The sequence below is a fragment of the Taurulus bubalis genome (assembly GCF_910589615.1).
Source record: "Taurulus bubalis genome assembly, chromosome: 17".
Classification (NCBI taxonomy): domain Eukaryota; kingdom Metazoa; phylum Chordata; class Actinopteri; order Perciformes; family Cottidae; genus Taurulus; species Taurulus bubalis.
In genome coordinates, this window is record NC_136605.1 from 3,605,214 (window position 1) to 3,615,491 (window position 10,278).

At 40.1% G+C, this 10,278-nt stretch overlaps 1 protein-coding gene across 1 annotated transcript; it reads right to left on the bottom strand.

The window, feature by feature from the left end:
* Positions 1 to 6,204: 6,204 nt before the first annotated feature.
* Positions 6,205 to 7,690, bottom strand: hspb9 (heat shock protein, alpha-crystallin-related, 9). Its single transcript, XM_079233684.1, has 2 exons — positions 7,325 to 7,690; positions 6,205 to 6,855 (listed from the first exon to the last, which is right to left on the bottom strand). The coding sequence occupies exons 1-2, from the start codon at positions 7,546 to 7,548 to the stop codon at positions 6,399 to 6,401; spliced, it is 681 nt and encodes a 226-aa protein (XP_079089810.1). The 5' UTR covers positions 7,549 to 7,690; the 3' UTR covers positions 6,205 to 6,398.
* Between the last annotated feature and the right edge of the window lie 2,588 nt (positions 7,691 to 10,278).

The window sequence follows — 10,278 nt, forward strand, 5'->3', positions numbered from 1 at the left end:
TTTACTATTGAAGTTCTGACTATTGAAGTTCTGATTTACTATTGAAGTTCTGACAAATGAAGGTTTGATCATTTATTGTTTTCCTTTTTGAATTTCACAAATCTAACAAAACTGCTACTAAATACGACAAACTACTAACACTCGGCTCAGTTCATGACAGTAACTGTGCCAAACACACAGGAAGGGGATCAGTTCCAACGCAGCGAGGAGCCAGTCCAGTAAATCACCTGAGATGCAGAGCTCAGAGGAAAGGTCTTCAGATAACCGCCGTACTATTTCAGATTGATGCATTTAAATATCTCATCTTGTTTTTGTCCGTACACTAGAGACGGTAGAGACGATACATTGTTGGGTCGCTGTGTTTACTCACTCACACACACACACACACACACACACACGGATCTTACGCCTGAGCGTTAGACGAGGACATCTGGGCCCAAAAGTCAGCCCTCTGTCCTTTTTCATTTTTATGCAAGTTGAGTGATATATTGATAAGTGTATCAGCTGGAACAGAGTTCGGCAGTGTGAGGGGAAAACAAGAATAAAGTTGCCACACACTAAAATTCAAGCATCAAACTTAAATGATTTTGTTGCATCCAGCGTATTCCAAGACTGTTAAAAGGACCCTACCAGTGGATGTTTTATCCCATTTACTATCAAATGCAATGTAATATTTCTGAGGACCATTTAAAAAAATATAAATGTAGACCCAAACGCACCATATTTAGATTTGAGAATCCATTTATTTTACTACAATAGGAAGACGAGTCAGCAGGACATGTTAGAGGGTCCTGGGCATGAATCGCTGTAAGAGCCCCCACAAGGGACCCACTCGCCAAAAAAAACAGCTGTGGCTTTAGTGTACATTACCTAACAACATATTTACATTTAAAGGTACCAGATTGGGCTTTTATCAAAATGAAGAAAGTTCTTTTTACAATCAGTATTTCACCCCCAAGAATCCTCAAGATGCTCAAACGCTCCTCCGAGTCGAGGGAATAATTCTAAAAGGCTACGGCATGTTTTAGGAAATGGTCCGCACTATTGTGAAGAATATGCAGTAAATGGGCTAAAAACAACTGGCATGTCCTTTTACGTTAAAGAGCGGAAGCTTGAAGACAGAGTTGTGGCTGAACCCGTCTTGTTCGTGGCAGCAGACGAGACAAACTAACAAACCTCCTGACACATAACTAGGAACGCTACCTCAAAGCATTAGCAAACTCAGCTAGAAGATTGTTTCTTTTTCTTTTCTTTTAATTATTTCAACAAAAAAAAATCACAAACTGACAAGAGCAAGCAGACATGCAGACAGAAAGCACGGACAGTCTATGTTAGTCACAACTTTTCATTAGAATTTTTTTCTTCACTCTTCGACTAATTTATTTTTTTGTTTTTTTTAAACGGCCCCTCTCCAGCTTAGAGGTGGCACTGTAAAAAAATAAATGACAAAATATGAAAAAAATGACAAAAAACACCCAATAAGGACACATTGTGGGACGGTGTGCGGTGGGCAGCCGGGATGACGTTTTTAATTAGTTTTATTCACACGCCGGTAGAAGCTTCAGTCACCTGATTGGTTCATGTTCGGCCCAATCGTAGCGAAGTGAAGGCTTTCTGTTTTAAACGTGACCGTTGAAAGCCGATTCAGTCACCTCACTTTGAGTCGCAACTTCAACGCCACCGTTTTTTTTGTGTTTTTTTTTTTACCTGCCTCCGACCGCGAACATTACCCACAATCCTCAGCTGCGCCCTGCTGCTCCACTCCCCCCTCCCTGTGATTTCACCTCCTGAATCAAGGGGCACGACACCTGTAACCATGTAATTGTTTTGTTGATCTACCTCTTGGGGGGGGGGGGGAAATAGCTAAATGGTATTTTTTTTTCTTTTTTGAAAACTGACACAAAAATGATAAGACAAAAAAAAAAGTTGCTCGAAAGAAATATAGGTAAATGATTAACTGGGTAGCGGCATCTCCATATACTGTAGTGGATAGTCTATTAAAGAAAAAACTTTTACTTCTTCCAAAGATGATTTTCTTTTCTTTCTCAATTCTTAGTTTATCAAATGATTATGAAATAATAATCTTAAAGGGGAAGACAAAAACATGCTACCTGTTTGTTTCCTCTCTTCTTTAAAAATAAAAACCCAACATAAATGAGATTTTTAGTTTTCTCAATTTGCATTTTCTTTTGTTCATTTTGTTAAACTTACATTTTTTTAACTCTAATTTTTCTTTGTTGATCTCTCTCTCTCTTTTTTTATGACAGCAGATTGTATCTCTTGTGTTTGGGTGCATTTTAGTATTTTCTTTCTCTGTGAAAAAGCCTACATGAGTCAGAGCGCCCTGCGAGGACCTTCTTCACTGATCGAGGATCTATTTTCTCTTCTAATGAGTCGTTTGAAAAAGCAGACGGACCTGACCGGGCAGCTGCGGGTGGAAGGAGGGAGGCCGCAGACCATTTCTGTCCTCATGCTGCCTCAGCTCCGACCCCCGTGTGCTTGGATGCGTGCGGTCGTGACCGGGCGAGTCTTCCTCCTTCCGCCAGACGGCGACTCTGGTCTTTACAGTATATGGACTTTCACCCTCTGCCTGCCTGATTCCTTTAGTCCTCATCAACACTTGTTTTAAACTCCTTGTAAACAAAACAGAGCATAGATATGAATGTGTTATTAAAAGATGAGAAAACGGATCTTCTCGCCTCCTTGTGGTCTTTGTGTGTGTGTGTGCCTTTTTCGATAGAATACACACTAATCCCTTAAGTGCTTTGATAAGATAAAGACTAATACAAGTACTCAGGTCATTCTATCTGAATTTTCTCAAAAGTCAAACGTTTTTTGCTTCATGCTCCACGTTAATAGGAATCAAATGTATCCAGCTCTCTTCATACATCCTTGGTTTAACTTGGGGTTGGAATAGAATTTAAACCAAAACCAGGAAATGTATTGTGATATCTGTATTATCTGCCCCTATTGCAGCTCTAAAACACATTGTCATTGGCTGGGCTTGCTGTAAGATTTATAGAACGTTAGATCTATATATATGGATCAATTGATATGTATAGCTATAGAATGATGTATCTAGATCTAGATGGATGTGTATATATATACACATCCATCTAGATCATCATTCTATATCTAGATCTAGATATAGAATGATAGATATAGATGGCTCTAGCTATATAACGACGGATGTATAGTATATAAATAGATCTTGATATAGAACGATAGACTAGCTTCATATCGATGGATCTAGAAATAGATTGATATAGATATAGATGATCTAGCTATTGAACGAGATGTAGAGCGATAAATCTAGCTATAGATTGATGGATTTAGATATCGATATAGACAAATGTAGATATATATGGATTTAGATATTGATGGATCTAGATATAGAACAATGGATCTAGATAGATGGATCCTAGCGATAGATCTAGATAGTGTGGTAGGAAAATGTATGTGTATTGAATGTAACCATGTATTTATAGCAATAATCTGATATGTCTTTACTGTTCCCATGTGTTAATCACCCATGATAAGTATATGCATATTTATGAATCGTATCCTTTAAATCGCGGGTAAAGAAAAGTTTGCGGTTTGTGGCGACAACAGCTTGATAGTTAGTGTTCAAAGAGTGTTCACGGGAAACAGGATGCCGAGCCAGCTGGTACGGAAAAGGGAGCTGCAGACGACAACACGTCTCCACTGATGACCGTTTTAGAGGGAGTGAGGAAATGTAGTATAAAGGGGGTTTGATGGATGGCCAACACGTTATCATTTAGAAGACAGGAACCCGAGGTTTGTAGCCTGCTTTCACGCGCAACTCATCCCAAAACTACGACCTCTTCCCTTTCTGCACCCTTCTGCCAGCCACCTGCAGACTCCGTCTACACCTTCAAATACTATAGCGGGTGCCACCGGAACCTCCACCCTTTACCAGAACACCATACCCCGTCCTCCACACATAAGGCTCTGCCCACTGCAACCCGAGCCTCCAGCTACAGCCCCACCACCAGCATATTGGGAGAGACGGCTTCAACCTACAACCTGGTCCACATCCTTCCTGCAGCCTTCGGCCTTTGGAGGAGCAGAGGCCCCGGACACACTCAGTTCTGGTAAAGGGAACCTTTTAGTTAACATGCAAACAGATCTGTGGGTAATAGCAGTCTGTCTGGGCTGATGGAGTCAAGCTGCCTTTATGTTTAAATGCTCACCATCTTTACATGGTATGTTCATGAAGGAAGGGCACCACACAGCCTGAGCCCTGAACCGGGGAAACGGGAGTCTGACGCTGAACTTCATCTCCCAGAAAGAGCGCTTCCAGATTTTTTTTTTATTTGACTTTATTTTGTCTATCTGTCCCGAAAGAAACAGAGACATTGACACCAATTTCAATGTCCTCTTTATTTCATGCTTTCAGGTTTTTTTTCACCATGTAAAGTGGAACTAGAACTTCCTCTAGTGTGGATGTGTAGCCACCACTACTAGCAAATGAACAGCTTCTTACAACTGTATGAATCCTGAACACAAGATGGCGACCTTGCACTTCCCAGACAAATATAATGTCTTACGACATCATTCAATTCATACTACACGTGGAGAAAAAACTAAAATATTTCAGTGGTAGTAGTGGTAGTTCATCAAACTATACTCTGACTGTCATGAATTTTCTTTAATAATAAAAAAAGCTAATCGGTGACTTTCCAGAATTATTTATGGCTTTCATGACGTATATTTAAACATACTATATTAAGACTTCTTTGACTTAGTATACCAAGGCTTTTTTATTTTTAACATTTTGCAGATTTCTTGAAATATTGTACTATGACAATTTATGACATTTTACATACTATGCTTTGAGTTTTTTATGACTTTTATGACACATTATACTGTGTGTTTGCCTAATGTCCTCACCAAGAAAAAAGTAATGGGAAAATTATTTATTTGCATATTTTACTTCTTTGGGGCAGTAATAACAACAATCAAAAACATTTTTTTAACAGACCTCACAGTTCTGTAGATGCAGGCATCTACCAAACGGTTGAGATGTCACTTTATGGTAAAGGTACCAACATATATACAAATACCAAAACAGTAGAATTAGTCAAATACATTGCTAACTTATTTTTTTGGTGATATGCTATTTTGTTTTTTATTCAAACAAAGTTCCATTTGAAATAATTTTAGCATATATAAGATGAAATAACATTAACTGTATCATATTTACAACAATGAATAATCAGATGTGTTTTATTTCAAAGCAAATACTGACTTTTATTTACATTAGCTTAACTTGCTACCTTTATTATGAACTGACAATTAACCCGTCTGGTAAAGCACATTATTATGAAATTATTTTTCTGGTATCAAGTTACATAATTCTGTTCAGTAATATGTCGAATAAATTCACTTACCTTTGAAATTTTCACCAATCTGGATGAAAATCTTTCTAGCTTCCTGTTAAGAGGCAAGCTGAGAAGGCCTCCTTCTTAAAGACACTGACATCTAGTAGATATTTTTTACAATAAGATACCTCAACCCAGTAGTAGAGATAGCTCAATCAGGTTAAGTTATGGTCAATACATTTTTCAATAAGATATAGTGACTCAAAATGTGCTCTACCAAAATGTAGAGTTGGCAGTTAAAGGGTTAAAATGCACATCAGCGTTACGGGTTCGTGACCAGCTTTCATAATAACGTCCTTCAGGTCCGACAGATTCTAACTTCCATCAAGTGGTATCTTGAAGTGCAGATACATTTGGTTTTATTGACCCATGTTTTTAAATGCCTGTCTTGGAGATTTAAACAATGCAATGGAGGTTGATGGAATTTTGTTTGCTCACAACATAAACAATTTCTATAATAAAATAAAAGGCAGCATGCCTGGTATTCCAAAAAACAGCGTCGCGTTTATAGTGGATCATTCACCCAGAAATGGGCTAGCTGTGTTTAGAAGGACGACTTCTTACTAAAGCCATACATCTGAATTAAAACGGTTTTGTGATCAATCCAGAGAAACAGAGACACAGATGCTGCTGTTCAGTTTAAAGTTTACATTTCTGTCTGTTAAGCATCACAAACTAATTCCTCCGTTGCCCTCCATATTCCCTTCAATGGCGATACCAGCATGCTATTGATCTTAAGATCATCTTTTCCTCTCCTGCATCTCCCCCTCTTTCACACCACTGTACAAATAAAATATAATTTTCATGAAAATCAACACTTTATTTTTTTTCAACAGTTTATACAAATTGTAAATAATTATAAAATAAATATTCTCTTCAATTTGTAATGGTAAACTTTAACACATTATAGACAGTCTCGTAGTGGAAGTGTGTATGTGTGTGGGCAAAACATTTATATATTTGTATATTATTTATGTGTTTGTCATGTGTGCATTAGTCCCTCTGTTCCTCCTCAGTCTTGTCCTTGGCAATGGGAAACTCCAGCGATGTCCTGAACCGAACCGGCACCTCCTGCTCCTCGCCGATTGGCCGCTTGGCCACAGGGGCGTGGATACGCAGCTGCCCGTCATCCATCAGGGAACAGGAGAGACCCGACAGATCCAGGTGAGGGGGGAGGTCGATCTTCTGGACAAACCCACTTTGAGATGAGGCCGAGGAGCAGAAGGAGGCGCTGGAGGAGGAAGAGGCGCAGGACTGGCTTTCTTCGGCTCCGGCCTGCTTCATGGCCACCACCGCCAGGCTACGCCCCTCCAGTTTGACAGTGATGTCATTGGGGGCGTAACCGCGAGCGTCTAGGGTCACCAGGAGGTCATTGTTGTTTGCTGTGGCCAGCTGGACTTCCTTGTGCGGCTCCGTGCTGGTAGTCTCCCTCTCCTTAGTGTCACCCGACCTGAAAAAGAAGCAGAATCTAGATCAGAATCGACTCCACGACTCCGGTGTCTGAGGGCGTTTTCAAACCTGCGTTGAATCAGACTGCCCAAAACAACCACATCAAGACCCTTAAGGGTGAGTGCTCTTGGACCGGTCATACATTTATTCTAGAGCGATTATTTTGTGGCGGGACTGGGATCCGACCTCATTCTGACCCGACTACAAGTCAGCAAGTTTGAGCCAAAAGGCTCCTGTAGCCAGGTGTGCTTTGCATACTGGGAATGCAGAAGTGTGAAATCAAAAGCTGCTGGCCGGAGAGCGAATCAGGGATTTTCGTGATTGCATCACTTGAAGGAACGAACGTGGGGAAAAGGCATCATCTTCCCCGAACTCATCCACTGATTCGGACCAAAGCCAACCAGCCACAGGTTTGAAAACGCCGTTTCACAAAGCCAACCAGGTAGAAGCACTACATTCAATGTACATACCTCATCAAAGTGGAGGAAATGAGGGGAAACTGGTTGAATTTGAGAAGGTGGGGCCGATCGTGAAACCCCCCCAGAAGGCTGTCGGCCACTTTGGTTCTCTGGTTGAAGAAGTCTTGCTGCAGTGATGAGAGCGCCGTGTGACGCAGCGGCCACAGCAGCCGGTCCTGGCTGAAGAAAGGGTCGTCGCCGAACAAGCCGGTCAAGGCTGCATGCTGGGACATCATGTCTGGACAGAAGCTTGACTTGCAACCTTGCAGAGCGTCGATTATCTCGTTGCAGGTTCCCTCTCTCAGACTTGATGTCTCTTCTCTCCGGTGAAGTGTGAGAACTGAGAGCTTCCACAGTTTCTTTCTCCTTGTTACTCTTCGATGGGGTAGTTTGGGACATTTCAGAGGACTCCCCTCCTTTATATACCCCAGCTGTCCCGCTCCGTCCCTCCAACCAGGCTATTTACACCCCATGAGCTCACAGCTGTTTGTTAGTGTGTGCCAGCGAGGTCAGGAATGCCCTGCAACTCATCAGAAGGCTAAAGACAGCTCATGGTCATATCCTGTCTGTGTTGTGTTCACACTGCATCTGAGATTTGCGTCCTAATATATGCTGCAGGTACAGATTTGTAAAGTGTGTGAAAAGCAAAGAGATGAGCTCATTGTTCGTGTAGCATCACAATATCTGGGTTGATAGCAAAAAGAAGCGACGGTGAAATGACTGTCGTTGGCGCTTCATTCAACAAATGTCTTTTCATTTAACACAAACTTTGCTGTTGAAAGCAAACTTTAAGTGAGAGGAGTGACTGAGTCCCCTCAGGCAGGTCAGTGATCATTGGTTTGAGAAAAAAAGATGACAGTTTAAAATATATTTTGCCTGTTTCCACATGTTTCTTGTTCAGTTTTTTTGTTTTTTACAGTGAATACATTTTTGGGTTATATTAATTATGTTAGATATAAGTTAATATTCAAGTTGTTAAACATATTTTATACTTTATTTCCAATTACCTCAGTCTACTTCATAATATTACACTTTGAGTGTAAAGTTACAGATGTTCTCGAGCTTTTCGTGAATTGAAAACCTTTAGAAAATGATAGCTTATATTTTGAGAGTTTTCTGTCCAGAGGATACAAGAAAAGGCAGACACAGGGACAAAAGAGCTGAAAGGGCCTCACTAATGGTATTGTTTGTTTTGCAGCTAATTAAGGGACCAACGGCAATAATACAGCTTTCAAAAACACTTGATATTCAGTAAGAAACCCAAGACAATTGTCAAAACATTCAATATAGTCACTGTTTATCTGATTATAACTTGTCAAAAACTCTGCTTAGACCCGGCTCAAAATAAAAAAACGCAATGAAAGGGTTTAAATTGAATTATATTCCGTTTTGTTCTGACTGACCGCCAGATCTTTATGTCCATGTATAATAAATACATTTTTAAGAAAATGTAAGCAGCCCTAAAATCCATATGACTGATAAATTAAAGTTTATGGTACTACGAAATAAGGTGACAAGAAAAATTAGGAAAGCAAAAACAATCCGTTTTATTCATGTCATTGACCAAGCAAAGGAACATTAATAATGTATTTGGCTGAATGCTAAATTCTAATCGTCACCCACAGCTAGAATTAGATTGGAAAATGAAACAAAATAACTGACAATTCACTTCGTTCCAACTTGCTAAGAGGCCCCCATTCATTGAGAAATGACATATTGTAACTTAAACGTGTTGAAATGAAATGTTATCAGTGGTTAGTGTGGTACCAGAACAGATGGTTAATCTTTTGCAATCATTGTGGCTCACATGTCTATATGCCAAATTGTAAACATCCATTTTTCCCCCCTGTTCACAGATAATTTGACGACCAAGAATCCGACTTCAGCAGCTGTTCAGAACTTAGCATGTAGACCAGCAATGTGAACAAAGCCTGTCTTGTCTCCGGTTACGGGGCTTCTCCACTGCCTCCTCCATGGATGAGCTCAGAGCGCTATTATTTCCCAGAGTATGTCCGCATGTGTGTGAAGCAAAGCGTTCTAACGTTACAAGGAACCGGTGTCATATCTATTTGTGGCTGTCTCGTCGTAAACTCTGTAAAACTGCCTTCACCCCATTGGCTCAATTGGTGAACTGGCTCGCATGTGATTGGCTTATAACAGCTGCATCATTGTGGTATTTTCTCACTTCTGCTTTTCCCCGTATGCCAAGACAAATTCCATGTATTATTCTGATATTCTGATATGTGGTGAACCGTATTAGTTTGAATCTCCGAGCATTTAAAAAGGGTGTTAACGTGTTTTCCGTCCAGTGTCGCCATTTTTAGCTTTTGAGCTGTTGTTGTGTGGAGTAGGTGTTCATAAACAATTGGATTGAAGTTGGATGAGACTGAGTTGCATCAGACTGAAAAAAAAGAAAGAAAGTGACATTTAAGACATCAGGAGGACCACTGCAAAAAATAAACAAGTGTGTCAATGAACCAAGGGATGCCAGGGGCATAAATAGAAAGGGAGATTCAAGATGGCTGCCGATTCCTCAGCTCTAAATGACTGGACTATTTTTAAGCCACCTAGCCTAGCCTGGTCATTATTTATGGTTGTATGAGATCATCCAGTTTAAGACCCCCCGCCCATTGGTCATCTGGGTTATGTGTGCATGTGCGAAAAGATATGCAAGAATACTTCTAAAAATCATTAGGAATTTTATTTGAAAACAATATAAAAGAAAGAGTATTATGCTGCCCTCAGTATATGAGTATATGTGCACCTTGGCAGTTAGACAAACTCCTTTGTCTAACTGTTTGTCCGGTTGTCCGTTGTCCACAGGTTTAATGACGTAAGAAAGAGTCAAACTAAAACACACAAAAGGCATAATGAATACAAATAAAATGTGTTCTCTTTAACCTTACACATACACACAATGTCAATATACTGATTCTTCAATGAAATACATTGCTTTGTTTTTAACC